This window comes from Podarcis cretensis, assembly GCF_951804945.1.
Source record: "Podarcis cretensis genome assembly, chromosome: 4".
NCBI lineage: Eukaryota > Metazoa > Chordata > Lepidosauria > Squamata > Lacertidae > Podarcis > Podarcis cretensis.
The window spans coordinates 27,522,933-27,545,579 of NC_137173.1; the positions used below are offsets into that span (position 1 = coordinate 27,522,933).

The window sequence follows — 22,647 nt, forward strand, 5'->3', positions numbered from 1 at the left end:
GCTGTAGTTTGTTAAGGGTGCTGTGAGTTGTTAGGAGGCCCATATTCCCCTTGCAGAGCTGCAATTCCCAGTTTAACAGTCAATCCATCTTTCCAGGGTTCTTTGAGAATTGTAGTTCTGTGAGGGAGATAGGAGTCTCCAAACAACTCTCAGCATGCTTAGCAAACTACAGCCCCCATGATTCTTTGGGGGAAGCCCTGACTGTTAAAGTGGTAAGTGCACTTTAAATGTATAGTGTGGGTGTGACCTTAGTCATGACTAATTTTATTTCCGCCAGTTCAGTAGGACTTGTGGCTGGCTGGCTTTCTCTGCATCAGGGCCACCGCCTAAATGGTTTGTCTTGCATCAAGTAAAAGCGTCACAGGCAACTGTGTTTGCACTTGATTACAGGACCAGGTTGACACCCTCACTTTTCAGAGCCAGTCTCTGAAGGACAAGGCAAAACGATTTGAAGAGGCATTAAAGAAAAACACTGAAGAGCAACTAGAGGTAACATGAGATTTGCTTTTATGGAACTTAGTGTGACTCACAAGAACAAGAGAGTTCCCTTTTCATTGCTACTCTAACCTCCAGTAAACGTCTTCAGAAAGTGTTCTGCAGATCCTGGCCCATTATGGACTGCCTCACGCTCAGCCCCATGAGGGAAGGCTGAGGTTTTCACACAGCTGGAATAACCTGGCCTAGGGGTGACTTTTGGCCCAGTCATTTTACCTTCCTTTTCTGTTTAACCTGCTTTGGTTAGATTTTGAAATTAAGGGAGAGGGATTGCGTTTGTTCTTCAGCTATTGGGGTCTCCAAAACTGGGAGGGCTCCTCATACTGAAGGTTCTGGAAGCCTCCAGAAAGCCTTCCTCCTAGAGTGGATGAGGAGAGTCTGCCAACTCTCCTGGGTAAGTCCTCTGTTTCTTTTTCTTTACTGTCAATTCTCCTTCGCCTCAGATTGCAATGGCTCCATACCAGCATTTAGAGGAAGACATGAGTAGCCTGAAGCAGGTCTTGGAAATGAAGAATCTACTCATTCATCAACAGGAGAAGAGGATCATAGAGCTAGAGAGGCTGGTGAGCCCTTGGTTTTTGTCTCTCTTTAGAAAGCAATACACAAGGGAGTGAAAAGGCACAAAAGCTTGTGCATCCATTAGAGGAGGGACAAGGGAACCTGTGGCTCTCCAAATGTTGTTGGACTCCATGTCCCATCAGCCTCAACCAGATTGGTCAATGGTCAGGGATGATGGGAGTTGTAGTCCAGTAACCTCTGGAGGGCAAGTTCCCTGTTCCTGCATTAGAATCACAAGCTAGGACAATCTGTTTAAGCAGGCAACTCTGGTTTGGAATGTGGTCATTTTGGAGATGCAAACTGGGAAGGGGGAAGGAATTATTATTATTATTATTTATTAAAAATTTGTATACCACCCTTCATCCATAATCTCAGGGCAGTTCACACCATAAAAATTAAGAAGCAATACAGAAATTAAGATGTTCCTATATGGTATATTTGAAATGGGAAGGAATCTTACTTTTTAAATCTCCATTTGACCTCTTACTCTTTCCCTCTGTTCAAAGCCACTCTTGGCTAAGAGACAGTGGGATTTGGGGAGGCAGGAACTCCATTTTATAATGTGATAGCCCAGTGCGAGACAATAGCTACAGTAAATATTACAGCATGTTAACATCAAGTCAGGGGTAAAATTAATCCCTGCATGCATTCTAGAATTTCCATTTCCAGATCACACAACAAAATACTGCACTGTAGAATGGCTATGTTCAGGGAGCCAGCCAGTCATGACCTCTCCCAGGAAACTCCATTCAATCCCACCCACCTGTGATTCCAGATTTCTTTTCCCCCACCAGTCAATCAGCATTTATTGCCCGCTGAGCATGCTCATTGGCCCCTTTTAGGGCTTTGGCCGCACCCCCACTGGTTCCATCCTGACCCGCTGCCAGCATGTGGCCCCTGACAAATCGCCCCAGAGGGAATGTAGTCCTTTGACCAGGAAAAAGGAAAGGTCTGAGGTGACAAAAGTGCAGGGAAAGAAGGATAGCAGTTAAACCCTTGCTAAAGCAGATACATGCATAGATTGTTTCTTGGCTAGGCACTCTTAATTAAAACCAGGTGTGTTTCTCCCAAGTGGAGAAACACAGCAACGCCCTCTGGGATCAGGCTGGTTATCACGCAGGTGAGCTCCTGTGTGTTTACAACCCATCAGTACCATCCAATCTGTGCTGCCACTTCTGCTGCAATGAATTGGTACAATACTACTTTATTTATTTATTTATTTACTTACTTACTTACTTACTTACTTACTTACTGCTGCAGTTGCTACATATATTTTAAGCTGTCCCTCCTATCATTGCAGGCTGAAAAGAACTTAATATTAGAAGAAAAAATTCAGGTGCTCCAGCAGCAAAATGAGGATCTCAGAGTCAGGATTGATCAGAACACTGTGGTGACAAGGTCTGTTTAGATATTTGCTCCCGAGCTTGGCATTTCAAGCAGCTTTCAATTCACATCTTTGTGTGTGTGTGTGCTCACTCTGTTGGTGTCTACTTGCAGCAGCCTGGTACCATTCAGATGTTCTGGGCTACAGTTCCCATTAGCCCTGACCTTTAGCCATGCAAGCAGGGGCTGATGGGAAATCTAGTCCAAAAAAAGGAGGGGTGGGGCTGCTTTGTAGAATCATAGCAATGCAAGGAACTTGTTAAACTTACTTATTTCTGAAGTACCAGAAGGCTATGCACACTTATTTGGGAATAAGGCTCATTAAATTCAGTGGAACGTAACTTCCAAACAAACATTCACAGGACTGCATTGATGGAGACTGGGCTGTGAACCAGGAAATGCCTGATTCAAATCAGGACTGCCTTGGACTCACTAGGGGTACAGTCTTATGTAAAGCAACGCCAACTGAATTCAGCAAGGCGTAAAAGTAAAGGTACCCCTGCCCGTACGGGCCAGTCTTGACAGACTCTGGGGTTGTGCGCCCATCTCACTTAAGAGGCCAGGGGCCAGTGCTGTCCGGAGACACTTCCGGGTCACGTGGCCAGCGTGACATCGCTGCTCTGGCGAGCCAGAGTCGCACACGGAAACGCCGTTTACCTTCCCGCTGGTAAGCGGTCCCTATTTATCTACTTGCACCCGGAGGTGCTTTCGAACTGCTAGGTTGGCAGGCGCTGGGACCGAGCAGCGGGAGCGCACCCCGCCGCAGGGATTCGAACCGCCGACCTTTCGATCGGCAAGCCCTAGGCGCTGAGGCTTTAACCCACAGCGCCACCTGCGTCCCATCAGCAAGGCTTACTACCAAGCAAATGGGCAGAGGGCTGCATCCTAAGTGGTCTTCCTGAAACCACTGTTTCTCAGACTCTGCTCTCATTGATACTGGTACTGGTCTCCCTTACAGGGTTGCTAGGATTCCTGAAAAAAATCCATATGGAATGATTCCTACACACTACAGATACAATTCTATGTACACTTTTGGGGGGATGATCCCCACTTTACACAGTGGGACTTGTTTCTAAGTAAGCGTGCTTAGGGTTGTGCTGAATAGTATTGCGTGTTGTTATTAACCCACTGCCTCATACACAGAGTCCTCCATAAACAAAGCTTTCCTCCTTAGGAGTTGGCAATGCTCCCCCTTTACCTCGGATCAGGGCTGACTCGGAAGTTTAATTTGCAAGGAGTTGATCTTCAACATCTACGCTGAAAACCTCTGGGTATCGGAGTAGCCGTTATATTGAAACCTGTAGCTGTACACTTCCAAGTTATGGCACTTTGCAGAAGGATGGATTTTTCTGCAAAACATTAGCACTGTACACAGAACGCCACGCTTAAGAGCACTGTGGGCGCTTGTCAGTTTGGGGTTCTGAGCCTGGCTTATCATGCAGTCTTCAACCACGTACCACATTGATTTTATGGGTGCTTTTGTCCGTTTTGTGGCTGTTTCTCGTGCAAACCTGCAGCATGTTGATACAGAATTCTTGTTTTTAGGGTAGTGCGTGTAGAGCACGTGACATTGCACAGAATTCATAAATTCACAGAGAACCTGATGAGGGGAGAAATGCAGAAGGAGCACCACATTTGTAGCAAAAATACAACAGATTCCTGCAGTACCTGAAGGAGCCACGGCGTTGCTTGGGGCATGAGCTTGCGTAGGCTAAATCCCACTTTGCTAGGTGCCCCAGTTAGAAAATGTAATCATGTGGGATGGAGAGACAAAGGAAAGAGACCTACCCATCGGTCTCCCCCTTCAGGAATAGCACAGTAACCAAACCAACCAGTTGTGCAAACACATGTATCAGAAATCACTGGATCTATGCAGTGACGGCAGCTGCAACCCCCCCCCCCCCCCGGCAACAAGAAGTATTGCTGTTGTGTTTTCTGAAGCCCCACTGCAGTTGCTGAACTCGGTGATATCTGAGGATCCCTGAGGAGCTGTCTTTCTCCAGCTTCCCGTCTGCCTCAGCAGGAACTGGTCCCCAGAGAGCCAGTCCTGTGGCTGAGTACAACGCAGCACCTGCTGGTTCCCCCCGCCCTCATGTGGCCGGGGAGGGAGGCCTATGCCTTATCTTTCCCCTTGTTTCAAAGCTCATCTCTGCTGTAACCTGACCGTTTCTTTCTTCTGTTGGCGTCAGCCTCGGATGACGCAGCGAAAAGACAATCCCAGCACTGTATGCGGGAGAGAGGGAGGGTAACGGTCAGAGGGCTATTTATTTTTTGCTTCTGCTTGCCAAAGCAAATTGTCCTTGGGCACATGCTGGTAGCGGTATTATTTAAAAAAAGAGAGAAAGGGTAAAAAAAACCACTTGTCAGCAAAGGCACATCCCTGCTCCAAAGGCTCTTGGAAGAGACTGCCACTTGGCTGTGTTAACTCCCAGTTCTCCTCCTCCAGCAAACTATCGGTTGCTTACTGTCTCAGGATCAGGGATGCTGTCTGACAAGCTCATGTATCACGGAGCATCACCTTGCAACTCTCTTCTATCTCAGTGAAGGCAAAGGCTCTGGTGTCTCGATGTCACTAGTGGAAATGATTTTTCTGGCTTTTAAGAGAGGTGAACATAGGAAGTTGCCTTTCACTGTGTTTCACCATTAAGGCATCCCTTATCCTCGTGTCCATTACTCTGTTTAGCAGTGGCTCTCGGGGGGGGGGGGTCCCCATTCCTGCCTCCAGAGAGCCTTTTAAGTGGCTGTGCAGGGGATTGCACCTGGGGCCTTTTGCATGCAAAGCATGTTTTCTACCAATGAACTATGTCCCCTTCTGTTAAGAAATGCCCAGTTTTGCCCTGCACCTGTGCTTCTGAACCCATTTCTGCTTGTCTTCTAGAATGGCTCGGGGCTAGTTCACCAGTGCATGACTGTGACTCCAGTTCTCCACACTTGATTGGCAGATGAATGTGTGAACTAATTCTGTTGTGGGGGAGGGGGATACCGGACTGCATCCAGCTGTGGCCTGGAGGACTATTGGAACCATGGAAGCATCCATGAATGGAGAGGGAAGAGCATTTTTTCCTGATACCCCTCTTCCACCCAAGAAATCTGCTCCAGGTGGTTGGGGAACTCTTCAGAACAGTATGGGAGGTAGTGTAGCAGGCTGCAGGGAAACGGGAATTTGCAAAAATCTGCTCCCTCCCCCTTCCATCCATGGAGGACGTTGCTGGAGCAAGAAGCCTCCATGAATGGAAGAATGCAACTGAATACAACCCATTGTGCTTGAGGAAATACTAAATGATGAAAATTTTGTCTGAAAGTGCTCCATTCATGATGGCCCATTCATCCCTCATTCACTTGGTGGCGAAACATTCAAGGGGCATGGACGTGTGAATGAACCAGTCTAAAGACAAGTGACACAGACTGAGGAAAATCTTTAGATTCCTTGGTGGTGGGGTTCTTTTCCATTCACTGAAGGTCCCATTTATATTAGGCCATGCAACAGCAGACTTTATTTTCTTTGCACTTTCCAAGGAGTGGGATGGTAAGTATCCAAATCATGTAGGCAAACAGTTTTCAACAAGATGTGAGAACTGTTTACAAAACAGATGAAAACTGGTGGACCTCCAGGCACTGTTGGCCTCCCATTGTCCTTTTGTCTGACAGCCACGTTGGTTGGAGCCGAGGGGAGCCCAGTGACACCTGGAGAGCACCTGGTTCCCAATCCTTAGTTTACAAAATGTATCCAATGGGGACTTGCCGCAATTCTGAAATTTTGATTTTGACTTGACAGTGCCTTGTTTCCCTCTGCAGGCAGTTATCTGAAGAAAATGCTAATCTCCAGGAATATGTTGAAAAAGAATCCAAGGAAAAGAAGAGGCTAAGTAGGACTAATGAAGAGCTGCTGTGGAAGCTTCAGACGTCGGACCCCATGAGCCCAGTTAAGCTGTCGCCAACATCGCCCACCCATATTTATCGGTCTTCGTCAGGACCTCCCACCCCAGCTAAAGTCAGCACCGTGCCAAGATGACAGCCCCGGGCAGCTGTATCAGATGACTTGTCCCTGACAATGTCCCAGCCTACTGAATGTTCTCGTCTAAGAAAGTATTAACCACAGTAGAAGTAGATCCCTGGGATCCGTGACTCTACCAACATGCTCTCTAGATGCATAGCTGTATTTGACTAGGCAGTGCCCTCTGGTGGGTTCCTGCGTCGGGAGTCCCTAGGACTTGCTACACTGATGCCATAGAATAGCAGGATCCCAGCTGACGCATGGGGACATCTCCCAGGGTTAGAGGCAAAAGCAAGGGAAAACTCTTCTTATTGTTCACTCCCGAGTGAACTTTTCGCTGCAGTATTTCAGGTTAGTTGCCAGTTCGAGTTTTGAATAGCTCTGTGCGTTGAGTGGCTGCTGATACGTGTGGATGCCCTCAGGCATCCATGCCCATAATGTGAGGCACATGTCAGGCACACATGCACACCTTCTGCATATGTAGCTGAAGCTGTTCTGAAATGCATTTTTTTATATTAATGGATTCTACAAAAAGTGCTGATATATTTTCACGAGTCAGCAGTTTTCTAACTTGTGCCTAAGAGTTATACTGAAATTAAATGCTTCTTTTTTCCTTTTTTTGGTCAAAGCTTCCCAGGAATATTTCTACCCAAACGAGAAGAAAGTTACAAAAACACAGAAGCACCTTCCGAGTGACCACTGAGTGGTACGTTTTCTAAAGCAAAACACCAGCGACTTGATTTCTTAACTAGTTAACTGCCTTCAAAAATAATTGCTTTTCTAATCAGTGCCAGACACGGCACTCGCTTCCCAGGTAACAATCAGAACACTCACCACTGCTGTAAATACGGAAGAGGCAAGCAGGCCTCCATCGTTGCAGTCCTATGTTATTTATAAAGATGACTCTATTTTACCCCAGCAGTAAGTGCTTTTCCATGATGTTTTCAAAGTCTGAATAGCAAGGCTAAATGTACAAGACCCTGTGCCTCCCAACTCCTTTTTAAGAAGGGGTGGAGGAGTGACCACAGAAGCATAGAGTGAATGGGTGAATTCAGTTAGCGTACTTCAGTAGAGAGGCAAATGTGTGATAAGCAACAAAAAAGAGCCCTGTGGGATTAGGCCCATCTAGTCCAGTATCCTGTTATCACAGTGATGCACTAGTTGCCTGTAGGAAGGACCTGGGTACCACAGTGCTCTTCCAACCCAAAATTTTCAGTAGGCAGACTGTCTCTGTTGGTCTTCACCCACGGTTTGTCCTCTTCTGTTGATGACAGAACTGGGCTCTTTCTTCTACACAGGGGTGACTCACCTGTGCAGTGGACCCAAGTAGCAGCTTGAGGCAGCAATATTTTTAAGTGAGTGTGCAATCTGAGAGCTGCTCCTACCCCCCTCCTAAGCAACGTGGCCAAGAGTGTGCTATCGCTCTCCTCCGCCACGTTGCCTAGGATCCAAGGAGCGCATCTCTCAGATCCAGAACTCACATCATCTCAGGCTCGTCATGTTCATAGAAAAGCAATCAACACTGCACACTTGGCATTTTATCAGCACTCAATGGCATGATTATGTGTTTTGGTACTGGCCAAACTGCTGGATTGTTCTATCTCTCTGCCTTCTTTCCAGCCATCTCGACCCTGCTACCCAGTGTGTATTTAGTAGCAGCACGATATTGGATGTCAGACCTGCTAGAACGTAGGTTGGTTCCCTAGAGAGTAGCATAGCAATCACAATAGCATTAGACCTTGAAACGGTTTCTAAACATGAGCTAGACAGACAAAGAGGACACAGCCAGTGTCCCTTCTTGTCTTTGGTGTGATAGGAGTTGGGTTCCAGCGTGTGTGTCAAAGAGTTGTTATAGACTTAGACTGTGAAAGCGTTGAACAGATGTGGAGCATGTATCATCTAAGCAAAGAAATGTTTTTAGATAGCCATGTGATACTTTGGTTCTCGAGTGGAGGCCCAGGGCTCAACTCATTTGCAAATCCCTCTGCATCGTTTAAATACAGGGCAGCTCAGAGTGCCAAAAGGACACTGAGGAGAAGAGAGGGAGGGAGTTAGTGTACAAAGCTCACAGAGGACCTCCCTGACTGGCAAATGCCTGTCTGCCTGATGTCCACACAAGTGCTTCGTTCAGCGAGTCTGCTTGGTGCTTGTGTCGATGACTTGCCTGTGATGCAGGCCTTAGGCATCAGCTGTGCTTGCCGGGACAGCCAGCACCATCCAATAGCCACAGATCTGTGGCCCAATTCCATGATGTACAGAGTAACAAGGTTGATTTCTTTCTTTCTTTTTTAGAGAAATTTATTTTTGTAGCTACCTTGCATGATACTGTGATACCAAGTACATCTTCTTAGATTAGCTCATGCCACGTTCGTTAACTTATCACAAACAACAGGACTAGATTTCGCATAATGGGCAACTTGCAAACTCAAGAGTAGGATAGTTGCAACGATGACCCACTGATATAATTTTAGCCGGTTTCCTTACCACACTTGCTTGAGACACAGACAGCACCTGTTTCCTTGCTATGTCGCAAACCTTCTACTGTCAAGCTCAAGTGAGCAATGTTATACCACAGCGTTGATAAATTTGCATTTTCCTTGCATTGCTCTTGTAAGTTATGTATTACTCTCCACTTATAAGCTAGCGAAGCCACACTGTGGGTGGGTGGGCGGGTCTGGGTTGTCCGTCAGTTCCTCTGTTTATGCTTCTTCCTTCCTCTGTTCATCTGCCACCTCCATTTTCAATGAATGCTTCCAAATACGATTTGAGATTTTGGCTTCTGCTGGCCTACACAAGATAGCAAGTCAATGCTAATATCAGACTAGAGTTCTCTCTCCTCCATTAACTTTGTACAGATCAGTTGTCCCTGCATCCAGATGGGAAAGGTATAGGATTCTATTCTCCTCCTTCTTCTTCAAAATGGCAGCCTAGGGCTACTCTACTTTAACCTAACATTCAGTTGTTTGGAAGCATTTCACTTATTCAGCCCTTCAAAACCAGAGGCCGTCCACAGAGGGAAAAGAATCTTTTCATGATTTTGCATTATGTAAACTTAAAGGTAACCAACTATGGCTGGCATCTGAAAAGTAACTTGCTTTCTTAAGCACTCTATCTGGCAAGCCAGTTCTGCAACCAAGGCATCCTTTAAAAGCAGTTTCTGATGTCATATACAAGGCTACTACTACGAGGTGGAGGGAACTATCTCACTGGGTCACCCGAAACCTTTTGACTTTCCTAAAGTTGCATCCCTACCTCTGCCATCAGCTCCCCCATCACTCCAAAAATTATGATGATAGACATGAGATATGGGGAGAGAGTGCAACACGCTCTATTCTAGTGCTGCAGGCAAGCGGGTGCAGATCTGGGAGTTGTGCAACGCTCCCATTCAGTTTCCTGTATACCTTTTTTTTTACAGCCCTCAGCCACATCTGACACACACAAACACACACTGAGCCCTTACACTGCCTTCCCAAAGCCAGATACGTGAGCCACTGAGCTAGGACCCTGCCAGAGCCTTGCACCTCTTTCCCAAAGCCCAGCCTCTCACTTAGCCAGCTTTGGGAAGGCACCGCAAGGGCTGGAGGCAGCCCACGAAACAAGGCAGTATGCAGCCCACAGGTTCCATGTCAAAGTCCTCTTGTGGCCCGCTTGGTATGAAAAGTTGGGCTGCCCTGTTGTATACAAACGATCCCAAGTAGGAGCAGATTGGACTGGGGCAGTGGCGGGGGAGGTGCATAACATCATTACAACCACTGCATTGGGCTTCTCTCCTTGAAGGCCAGATGCTTTTTGCATGTGAAGCCATAAAATTCATCCCCCCAAAAGCAGAACTTAATGACTGTGAATCTAATTGTGGATAACCATGTTCACACTTACGTACTAGGCAATTACGCAAAGCACTCAGGTGATGGGGCAAAGCTGGCTAAGTATCACAAAGAAAGCAACCAGAGATTGTAGCAGCACTATAACTGATGGCGGCCTGGCAAGGAATAATGTTTTAACACCCTGCCTTAGAAGCAGCCAACAAGCAAACTGTGGCTACCAAGTGCAACTTGCATTCTAGGGAAACAAGAAAAATGTGGAAGGCATTTTTCTAATTGTCCGAATTTCAGGTGTGAAACCTGTTTTACCTATTTACTTGCAGCCAAGGCCAAAAACATTAGGTCAGCTCACTCAGGGAAATTGTCCTTTCCTCCCATCTACCCACTTGACTAACTGTGGTGACAGCAAGACATTGTTTGGGCAACTTGTGCCAAAATTCCCTTATGGAAAGGATGGGAAATGCCATCTCAGTCTGTCCTGCTGCATATTATTCCACGCAGGTTCAGAGGAAGATTCAAGGAGGATTCAGCTGCTGAGATGCCAGCCCTAGGAACGTCCAGGAACACAGCCCACACTACTATCATAACATGGCACCATTCTGTAGAATACCAATTCCTTTTCATGCAAGGCATGCATGCATCCAACAGAGCAGCTTTGGACTGTACACATAAAGCAGGAGAGGAATCAAGAGCAGCTTGCACTGCTTCTGATTGTGCTTCCCACTGACTGTGCAGAGTGAGAAAATTAGCATCTTTCCTACTTTATAGTGAGATTGCATGCCCAGCTATGGATGCAGCCCACAACCGGCTCTTACCAGAGCAGGGCAGATGTGTGACTTCTCCTCTGTGGCATACCCAAAGTAGCCCTGCATTCTGTCAGACAGCAGCATGGTGTCCTCCAGATGTTTTGAACTACAACTCCCATTGTGCCACTGACTATGCTAGCTGTGGCTTATGAAGGTTGTAGTCCACCATCTGAGGGGCACCATGGGGCTATGCCTGAGCTAAGCAAATGGACAGTAACAATACTGCCCGCTGCCCCAAATAGGACTGTGCATTCAAAGGCATCCTTGCTTTCTAAAGCATCAGAGAAATATGACAGTCAAGAAAAAACTGACCAAAGTAGTATCGTTGAAAGGAGTTGATCATCCAGGAAGTCCCTTGGGCTTTGGCTCTCACACTTCTTCTCACTTCACTTTCATGTCTTGTCTGAAGACCAGTGATGCATCCGCCTTCTCAGCCTCCTCCTAGCCCCCATGTTGTGTTTGGGGATGCCATGCAACTCTGGGTTTTGGACAACATGCCGAAGAGGTGTGATACAATGAGTAAATTGTGCCTCCCTGTCCAAATACTTGTCTTTCCCAGAAGCCCTCCAAAGTCTTCCTGGGAAATCCATTCACAGGCCCCTGCTACCTTAGGAATGTCAAAGGACCAACAAAACCACTCGCTAGAGAAGCCAACAGGAGTAGTAAGAGATTGATTAAGACTCCCCCCTTTTGCGACTTCTGAAACATTTTTCAGAACTCTCATTTGCACACATCACATTTCTCCCCAATAAATAAGCAGGTACATGAACAGTAAAGATCTTCTTTGGAATAAATATGAATAACCAAAATCAGGTATTTTACGTCTGTGTACTGATTGCATTTGTGTCCCATGGACACATGGTGGATGTTAAAAGACCACCCCCTCCCTAACACAGCAGGAATTTGTGGTCTGACTTAATTACGTGGCTATTTGAATTACAGGAAAAAAAGTTTGTATTATTTGAGTTACAGTGTACAGGTGAATGTAATATATTCATGATAATAAATACATGCTCCTTAGTCTTTGGTGTGCTATGATGCTTCTTTACGGGTCTATAGGTAACAGGATTTAGCAAGAGATGGGTGTTGTTGTTTTACAAAAATAAAGCAAACAACTGAAGACTTGTGTATAAAGGAATCACTCAGGATCTTTGTTCTCTCAACCTTACAAGTTTTGCTCAGTACTTGCTATTTAAATTTAAAGGTAATTGATCAAATTTAAAGGCCTTGATCAAACTGTGCATGTAAACCCTGTCCCATAAACTGTCATTGTGCCAACTCCCTATGAACAGATCATTTTATTACAAACCTGTATGTGGCTACACAACAAGTAATGGAGCAATCCTAACAATTGTCAATTTCCTTCCTTTCCCCTGTGTAATGCAACTTTTCTGTGCTGCAAACTATTGCATTTCACATTTTCCTGCACCCCTTATTATCATGGTTGACCTGCTGCCGTTGAAGGCAAGAGAGATAGCAGAATAAGAGACCATTTGCAATAGGCTAGCCTTTTCTCCCCTCTGGCCGCTGGCATGCAGAGTTAGTCTCATGGGAGATGGAGATGGAAATATCTGAGGAACGTTGCAGTAGAGAAGGCTGCTAGGCACTGAGAAATTAAGACACACGGCTATCTTTTATGGACGCAATTATGGTAACATCTAGTACCATGCTGAGGGCTCATGAGTGACTATGAGTGACTCTCACAGTGGCTACAGGAAGCTTTAAAGTATCCATTTCAATTAAGTGCAAGAGAATACTGTTAGGTAGGGTGTGTGTGTGTGTGTGTGTGTGTGAGAGAGAGAGAGAGAGAGAGAGAGAGAGAGAGAGAGAGAGAGAGAGAATGAGAACACTGGTTAGATCAGACTGCTAAAAGAGAATACTTACTGCAGCCTTAGAAAGTCCTGCTGAACTCACACAGCATTATTGCTGGGCAGCTATGCATGAGGTTGCACTGTTCATGTTGTCATGAAACACTATGCTGAAAAGCAAAAGGTGCATTTCCACAAGCTTGATTCTTTCACCGAAGAGCAATTACATGCAACTGGTCTGCTGGAACAAACAAATACATTGGAAGAGGAAGGGTGAAACTAACATAATTTATTTGCATTTCTGGGAAACGTTTAATGCTGTATCACATATTAACAAACTGATCTCCAAAGTCAAAAACGACATCAAGAGGGAGACATTATTTACAGTGCCACCTGGCAGAAACGTCTCTGGGAAGCAGAGGTGGTGCTCTAGATAAACGTTTCGCATTTAAAAAACAAAGTTTTATATTCAGGAGGGGAGGGGAGGGGAGGGGAGGGGAGGGGAGGGGAGGGGAGAGCCAAAATCTAAACAAGAACCAAACCAGAAACTCCACTGAAACAGGAGCAGGAAAAAAACCCAGTGGGGATTACAGTCAGCATCAGGGGTCAAATAATTGTATCACAACAGTAAGAAATTCTGAGGAAATCATTAGAAAAATAGAACAGCCAACCAAAAAGTATATATTTATATATTACTCAATAAAAATATGCACAGATTCTTTCATGGCTTCTTGGTTATTAAGAGATGTATTCCTGAAGAAACCCCACATTCCATTAGATTTGTAATGTACAATCGAAAATGGTGTCACACCCATTCTTTGTGCTCCTGAGACCAGACGTACATTGAAAGGCACAACGTAAAGACAGGAAATCCTCCACTTTGTCACCAGGCACACACGTTACAACCCTTCCAACATTTGGGAAACACAGACATGACCACATGCAATTTGTGTAAGATTCCTCAGTGGCTGCATTCATAATGCTAACTCAGGGTTTGTTTTAAACTTGGTTTGTTGAAGATACCAGTATCAGTTTCACAGACCAGCAGGTAGTAAGCATGGCTTGTTTCACCTTATGCAAGTTTCGTTTTTCAACTGTTCTTGCTTTCTACATCTTTCTATAGGAAAGAAGCAAGGATTAGGCAAGGACTCTGGGTTCAGATGTAAGGGAAATATATAAGCCAGCTTCAAACCATATAGTGGTAAACTCAATTTTACTTGGAGTACAACCACTTAAATTAATGAACATGACTTACTTAGGTACTTTAATTTCCATAGACCTACTCTAAGTAAAATCTAGTTGAATAGCACCCATGGTTTCATATTCTTATTTGTTGAGCCCGAACCCTAATTAGTTGGCAGGGGTGGGCTTGGATGTAAAAACAAACCATAGTTAAGCTAAACAAACCATGGCTTAACGCTATGTGAAAACCAGGCCACTGTCTAAGAGTTTCATTATCTCGGCATAACATTTTTTATTGGGACTTGTGCCAAGAAGGAGGATATAAACCCTGAGGAAATATATGGATTGTTACTAACAGGCATTGTTCCTGCAACATTTGGCCTTTGCTTTGGAAGTACAACATACCAAGGACTAGCACATGAAAGCACCTGTTAAAGATGTACACACGTAACAAATGCCAGACAACCTTTGTAATGGATGCATCTTCTGAGATGGATTCATGAAGTTGTCAAAACAAAGTTATATGGACAAACAGCTAAATGATGGTGCTGAAGTCCCATGGAGGGGGGGCAGTATGTGCCTATAACACATACAGCCCAGTCCTCACACTTGATACATCAGCACATAAACGCTAACCTGTGGGTATTCCGGCACCCTCTGCACTTAAAAGACAGAAGTAACTCTTCCCAACATTTGCAAATTAAAAAAACGTAACCTTTTAGAACGAACTCCAAAGTAGCACTGAATAGTAATACTTTTACAGGACAGTTCAAAATGCAGCAACTTCAAGTGTGTACAAATGATATGCACATGAACACCATTGGCTTCAACGGAAACTAATGAACATGCAATTGGGTTACATTCAAAAAGCATAAAATATTCACTTTGCTATCACCAGAACTTGTGAAGCCTAGTCAAGGTTACACTAAGGTTAATTTGTAAAATGTTCAAACAGAAATTGTCAGCCATCTCATGCTCTCTTGTGCAATCTATACAAATGCAACGGGGTGTTATATGCATGGATACCCTGGTGGAATGCATGCATGGTTCCCTGTGCTGTATTAGGAATTCAATATACAACAGATGTGGATTGGAATAGAATTTGGGTGCACACCCACATCTGATATTGCCAATGCAATCTTGATGAGCATTGCATAATCTGGGTAATAATGCATTTCCTCTCTCCATCTTACAGCACAGATTGAAATGTGCAACCCCAGCTACAAAGGCCACTATGCAAGGGTTACTGCCACATATTACTAACAGCAAACACAATGAAACACACTAGTCTCTGGATTTGACCTTGCAATCGGCAAGAATTTCTAGAATTTTTAACTCCCTTCCTCGGTGTCAATTTTACTTAACTAGTAATATGAACCCCTAATGTTCCAGATCAATAAACTGTGAGCCTCTGCTATACAAATGTTAGGTTTGATTGGACATCACATCTCATAGCCCATCAGCTGAAGTACTTGAGAACACTTCACCATAGGTCGCCACCTCTTAATTTCAATGTAACACTGTAATGATAATGAGACTGTAGGGCAAATCAACACTGAACAGGTGCTAGGACTACAATGTAGACTGTAGGCCAAGGAACATCAAGCTGTGAATGAGAGGATCATGGAGACCATAGATCCAACAAAAGTAATGAAAGTTGGTTTTCCAGTTAATTGTTCATCTTTTGCCCACAAAATTGGTTATTTTCTCTCTCTAATAATGAGCAATATTAGAAAAGCATAGACACTGGGTAGATTCATGTTACCATGCTTTACATACAATCACTAATTGCCCGTTTTTCTGATCCTTTGCAGCTTCAATCATTTATGGAATGGGCAGTTTCTCTCTCTCTCTCTCTCTCTCTCTCTCTCTCTCTCTCTCTCTCCCTCCCTCCCTCCCTCCCTCTCTCCCTCCCATTATATACATTAGTGTCCAAAATTGTGGGAACCTTTTCGGAAAAGTGTATTTCCGAGGTTTGATGACTCATAACACCTGATTGGCTCTCTAAACCCTCATGCTCACTGGCTACATTCAAATGAAGGAAAGCGACTGCATATCAACCTAAGCAAGTTGTGCTTCCTTTTTCTGGTTATTTGGCTATAACTTTTGATAGAATACAGATAATTGAACAAAACTTGTTGCATTACATATCTTTCCACTGATATATAATTTTATAGTATTAATCCAAAATAAAATGGTGTTACGAGTCATCAAACCTCAGAACTACACTTTTTCCTAAAGGTTTCCACAATTTTGGCCACTACTGTATATAATGGTTGGGAGAGAGAGAGGAAAAAAAATTGCCCATTCCATAAATGACTGAAGCTGCAAAAGATCAGAAAAATGGGCAATTAGTGATTGTATGTAAAGCATTGTAACATGAATCTACCCAGTGTCTATGTTTTTCTAATACTGGTTATTTTCTCTCTCTAATAATTAGCAACTTTGTGGGCAAAAGGTGAAAAATTAACTGGAAAACCAACTTTTATTACTTTTTGTTGGATCTTTGGTCTCCATGATCCACCTTGTGAACTTTTACAGCTGGAATGAAGCCACAGGTTTAAACGTAGTGCCGTGCTCTTCCAAAGTTCCTTCTATATGGGTGATTTTAACCAAATCCCCAGCTGTGTTCCTGTGCCATGGTTGGGTGTGATCCTAGCCTAGGGTTTCAAATTCTATGCACACCCAACTAGAAGGAAGTCCTGCTGAACTCACTTAAAACCATCTTCCAAGTGAAACAGGCATCAGGTCAGGGTACACATTAGGCATATTCACTCTTGCTGACTTCAGGGTTTGCACACATGTCCCCTTCCATACTGGGCTTGTGCCCTTCAGGGAGAAAAATGATCTAACAGAGACAGTGAAAATGAGACAATTCCTGAAGGAAGTGGTGGTGGCTTCCATTGATTCCAGAGGCTACTTTGGACAGGCTGTTCTGTTATAGAACCATATAGAATTGAGGAGTTGGAAGGGACCTTGATGGTCATTTTGCCCAACCTCCTGCAATGAAGTGAAAGACCTCATACAAAGTAAGATACCTGTTCGGTCTTTTTCTTCTGAGCGTTAACACAGAAGGCTTCAGAATACAGCTTTATATACAACAAAGTGTCCCAGCAGCTGTACAAAACCACCTTCTTATTTAAACATAACAAAAATAAAAAGTTTCCCACTTATTTACAAAGACAAGCTCCAGTAAATGTTGGCCTGTTCTTTACAATAGCAAGCCTGCAGCAGCAGCAGCAGCAGCAATCAGGTTTTCACCAAACTCAAGCTTTGCATGTATTTACATTTAGGCTTCAGGGGTGAGGGCAACACAGCCTATCTAATCTTCCATCCCCACCCCAAGTGGCAAAATCCTACACCAATAAGCAGAAGTTTACATTCCACGTCCTGAGCACCTCCCATCTTCAACCATGCAAGGGCCTGGCAGTGGCAACAGTACAGGGGTAAGCACAGCAGAGAGATTTAGCGATCCCTGTTGGTACTAGCGAAATCGTCCAACAGGAATAGGTAGAATTGTCCAGGCACCACATCTCCTCTCTGAGCTGTTACACACCATAGGAAGAGGGACCGAGTAGAAACTCAACTAGTGTCAATATTTATGCAAGTGCAGCCTACCTGGTTCCAGTTTCAACACTACTGAGAACAAGGGTGGGGGATCTGTAGTCCTGCAACACCTGGAGGTACACAATTCCCATCATCCCTAACCATTGGCTGGGGTTGGTGGGAGTTGGAGTCCAACAGCATCCCACCACCTGAATTGAAGCAAGCAGATGAGGAGGAGAGCCACTAGCCTAGAAAATTGAATTTTATTTTTTTAAAGGAAGTAGCATATGACATCACACATACACTCCAGGAGTCTCAAAGCGGCTAACATTCTCCTTTTCCTTCCTCCCCCACAACAAACACTCTGTGAGGTGAGTGGGGCTGAGAGACTTCAAAGAAGTGTGACTGGCCCAAGGTCACCCAGCAGCTGCATGTGGAGGAGCGGAGACGCGAACCCGGTTCCCTAGATTACGAGACTACCGCTCTTAACCACTACACCACACTGGCTCTCTACATCACACATACACTCAGCACTCCTTTAAGCATGGTCAGGATTCCGACCTCTAATCATTTCCCTGGGGTGGGGGATTTGCATGAATTCCATGTTAGACACGCACACGAATTGCTGATATACAGTACAAAACTTAATGCTTCTTTTGTGAGATGTTTACCCTGTTTTTCCCTCCTGTTCGGAGAAATAAATACATAAAATGAGTTCTAAAATAAGCTACCGAATGACAAAACTACAGCTATGCTAGATCATAAAAGTTTACTGCTAAAAACTTGCTGCATTAGAACTGTTATCAATGTCTAGACTTTGACGCTCAGAACACAGGAAGCTACTTCCCAGAGTTAAGGACCCAGTACCTGCCACAGGTACTAACTTCATATCCAACTCATGTGGAATATGCAGCAAGGGAAGTTTGTTAGAGAGAAGACGCCTCCTAAGGTTAAGTTGGGGTCCCTGTCACATAGGTCTTTAGAGATGATGACCAGAACCTTGATTTGAACTAGAAACCTAACTTCCAGCAACGTCAGACTGTTAGCCTGATAACTGGCAGTGCCTTGAGAACAGTTTCAGAGCCTTCTTCAAGGGCAGCTTCACATTAGAGTACATTTTACAAATCAATCCAAGGGGCTACAGAACAGTCTTTGCCAGTCTGGCCCCCTCCAACTGCAGCTGATGGAGGTTGTGGTCCCAAACATCTGGAAGGTGCTAGATTGGCAAAGGTGACGACAGATGAACCGAGGACACGGAATTCCACATGGACAAAGCCTACATAGAAGTGATTTCTATGTGGGAGTACGCAACAGACAACTGGCGAGCAACTGATAACTGGGGATCTGAGCTGAAGCTGCAACTAAGCCACAATCTCTGTAACATGGGACTGTGGACGTCCTAATTAGATAAGCTGGAAGTTCCAAGACAGCATGTAGTAGAAGAATGAGCCTTTTAAAAAGGCACAGAGAAGAAATTGACCGATCCATTGGAACAAATCTAAAAGAATTAATGCAGATGCTGAGGTAAGGGAACTGCAGACACATAGGCTTTTGCAGACCCTGGACCAGAGTGGACGGCTGTTTGTGCAGAGTTCCAGGATCTATAAGAACAGGCAGGCAGAGTTCTACACACGTAGGCTTCTGCCTGTCAGACATGCGGAAGGGCTAAGAGGAACCACAAAATGGTTCCTGTTGGATCAGGCTAGCAGGCTGCCTGTTCTGTCCTCACCATGGCCAATCACTGCTATAAAAACCAGAAAGGCACATGGCACCTTAGCCCGTTAGAGAGGGCTAAGCTACCATCGGCAAACGGCCTTTCAAGAATACTGGAGCCATGAAATATTTGAGTGTAATATTGCAAGCCGCCCTGTGATCTTCAGATGAAGGGTGGTATAGAAATTTAATTTAAAAAATAACCAGATACCTATGGGAAGCCTACAAACAGGACTCAAGTACAACAGCACTTTTCCCACCAGTGATTCCCAGCGACTGTTTCTCTGAGAGCAGAGGCAGGGCAGAGCCACCATGGCTAGCTGCCACTGCAAACCACATTCTCCATGAATTTGCCTAATTCTCTTCCACAACCATCCAAGTCAGTGGCTGTCGCTGTATCACTCCCATAAGATTAGAGATGGGAAGGCTTGGGGGGAAAACCAGAAAAATGGGGGGGGACACCAGTGTCCCCCCCAATTTTTTCCCCAAAGCAATTTTTTCCCAGAAAAATGGCTTTGGGAAAAAAAACCCCTGGGTTTTCCCCCAATTTTTCCGGGTTTTTCCAGGCCTTCCCATCTCTAATCTTATGGAAGTGAAATTCATGGTTTCAAAGACGTGCTGTGTGAAAAAGTACCATCTTTGGTCTGTCCTGAATCTTACAACGTCCCGCTTGATTGCATGTCCGTGAATTCTAGTCTAATGAGAGAAGGAGAAAACCTTTCACAGGAGAGGAATCTTTTGTACACTGCCCAGGAATCAGTCATGCTCACCTCAAGGGCCACTTGTGGCCTTTTGTTTACCAGCTAATCAAGTCTTCCATGTGCCGTAATGCAGGTCACCCTCATACTGCCCCCCCAACAGCCTTCCCCAAGCTGGTGCCCTCCAGATACTGCAACTCCCAACACCACAGGCCTTCTGTAATTATGACCTCAAGGGATGTTGCAGGGCCAAGCGATAGCAGTGAAGAAGTGCCAAACCAAAACAGCAGAACCTGGGGGGCACCCCCAAAGGAACATTTCCCCCCTCAGAAATCCCTCACATAAAATAGGATCAACCCTCCCAAAAAATAAAGATTTCCCCTTCTTCTAAGTTCACACAATTTGCCTCAATGGCAAGATATAAAGCGGCTAGACATAAATATAAAATAAAAAATAAAATCAGGTTTCCAAGAGAACAGCAATGAAAAAATAATAATATTAATAAAATAATAATAATAATAATAATAAGCTACAATATTTACAATGGATTATTTTTTACAGCAAGGATCTGCATGAACTTGATGTTTCTTTTGGAAACCCACTTTTTCTTCCTTTTCTTTTTACAAAGAGGTGGCTCTCTGTCTATGCCATCCTTTGGCAACCCTCTGGCCTTCCAGAGGTTTTGGACAACAACTCCCTTGCATCCCAGCCAGCTGGCCCCAGGTTACCAAGGGGTAGTCTATGCATAGGTACAAAAAAAGCCAACCTTCTTCCACACCCGCACTCAACAGGAAGGCTGACAGGTGGCTTTAGAAGGACAAGAAGCTTCTGCTAGTTATTAAGATGCATCGCTCAAGCTGCATGCCTGTGCCAACACTCTTTGGAAACAGCACGAAATCCTATTTGGAGTTCAGCATGGCTAAGGTGGCATCTCAAAGAGTTCATTGCACAAAAGCAGCACTCAGCAGGTAAACTGCCATACAGCTGCAGGAGCAAGAACTTGTCTATTGAGCACAGTAAATTATCACTGCACACTCCCTTTTGCTTCTGAGTGTTGCATGCTTCTCCCTCTTCTCTAGAGAAAAGCTAGCCCTCGCAGGACAGGTGAAAAGCCACTATAGTTTTGACTTCAAAGACGACACATTTGTCCGAAATCTTCCATGAACTAATGCTGTATCTTACCCTGCACCAGAAGAACGAAGTTTGGCAGAAGCTCCCTCCCCACAAAAATAAGTTATTTCAAAATGTAACAGTGTTGGGAGCTGGACCCAGCAGACCAGGGTTCAAATCCCATCTCCGAAATGGATTAATTCAAGGTTGCATACGTTGCTTTCTCTCAGCTTCAAGGAACACTGGAGGCCCACCTCACAGAGGAGCAAGATGAGAAAGGGAAAGCACTAAACTCTGGCCAGTAACTCCTAATTTTGCAGATTTATATACCCTGGGGACAAACAAGCAACCACTTTTCTACATAGAATTATACCATGAGCTAGAAGCTTTTCTCGTAAAAGCAGCACGGTCTGTTAGCTGCCTAAACGAAGTACTTTGTGTCACAACAGATAGAATTCAGCCTGCAAGCCACTACCCTACAGAAGACTGTTGCAACGTTGCATTTCAAAGCGCAGGAGTTGCCTGCATAAAATAAGTCAAGTACAATGATTAAATAACACCACCAAGTCCTTTTCTCAATCAGATCAGTCCTGCAAGGGGCAGGGTGTTTTGCTAACACACAGGCGGTTGGGGCGGGTTGGGGCGTTGTTTTCATTTAGGCAAGGCCCCTTGGTTTTTGTGGTCCAACACAGGTGACTTTGGAGACAGTACGAAGTCTGCTTCACTTGAATCCAAGGACAGTACCTGGGGAATTACTTTGCAGGGCCTCTGTAAGGCTTGGTCTCATAGCAGCATTGGAAGTGAACTGGCACACTGATAAGTTGTTATCTTTCAATATACTTATGACAAGGGAGGGGAAGCTGCCGGCATCAGATAACAGTGTTGTTGGAAGTGTGCCAGAGGCCTGGCTTTTTCCTTGTGATCCCTTATAACTGTACTACCAAGGTAAAAGCAAGCTGCAAGGGGCAGCAGTGGGACATGGAAGCCCACCTGATACTCCACAGAACAAAATACTTCAGGGTCCCAGAGAGGAAAGCACCCTTCCCTGTAGAGGATGCTCTCAGGTGTCCTTTAGCGGAACCAGGCTGCCAATCATTTGCAACTATCCACGTTGTTGTCCGTACTTCGTTCTGTATCCATCGGTGCTGAGTAAGACGCCTCCACACTGTGCCACATGCCATAGGTAAAATAAATAAGCAGACCTGGAGGGAGGGAGGTAAAGGGGCACAGCGTTGGAGAGAGCATGAAGTTATCCGACAGTACACAAGCCAAAGCATTACACCTGTTTAATCCCTCCCACTGAAAACGCCTGATGTCTTCCAATCAGCAATGCCACCACCTGGTTATGCCACATATAAGGTCAGAACCAAGCCCAGCCCTGTCCCCCGGCAGGATGCAGCAACTTGCAGTAGGCAGAACCACGGAGGGTGGTCAATAGATGAAGGCAGAAGCTGGTGTCTGAATGGTGCTACAAGACCTCTGGAAGGACTGGCCCTATAGCAGTGGGGAGGGGGCATTTGGACTCTGTTTCAG

At 44.9% G+C, this 22,647-nt stretch overlaps 2 protein-coding genes across 3 annotated transcripts in view; one reads left to right on the top strand and one right to left on the bottom strand.

Moving 5' to 3' along the window:
• The window catches only part of MTUS2 (microtubule associated scaffold protein 2), a 319,106-nt gene extending 310,014 nt beyond the window's left edge, over window positions 1–9,092 (top strand). For both annotated transcript variants that reach the window (XM_079973339.1, XM_079973338.1), the window contains 4 exons: window positions 391–489; window positions 939–1,058; window positions 2,354–2,451; window positions 6,232–9,092. In XM_079973339.1, the coding sequence (XP_079829465.1) occupies window positions 391–489; window positions 939–1,058; window positions 2,354–2,451; window positions 6,232–6,448 (534 nt within the window). In that variant the 3' untranslated portion in view covers window positions 6,449–9,092. The remainder of the gene's footprint in view (window positions 1–390; window positions 490–938; window positions 1,059–2,353; window positions 2,452–6,231) is intronic.
• A 6,951-nt stretch (window positions 9,093–16,043) lies between these two features.
• SLC7A1 (solute carrier family 7 member 1) overlaps window positions 16,044–22,647 on the bottom strand; it is a 41,683-nt gene continuing 35,079 nt past the window's right edge. Inside the window, exon 12 of the mRNA XM_079974281.1 lies at window positions 16,044–22,316. Within this exon, the coding sequence (XP_079830407.1) occupies window positions 22,207–22,316 (110 nt within the window). The 3' untranslated portion in view covers window positions 16,044–22,206. The remainder of the gene's footprint in view (window positions 22,317–22,647) is intronic.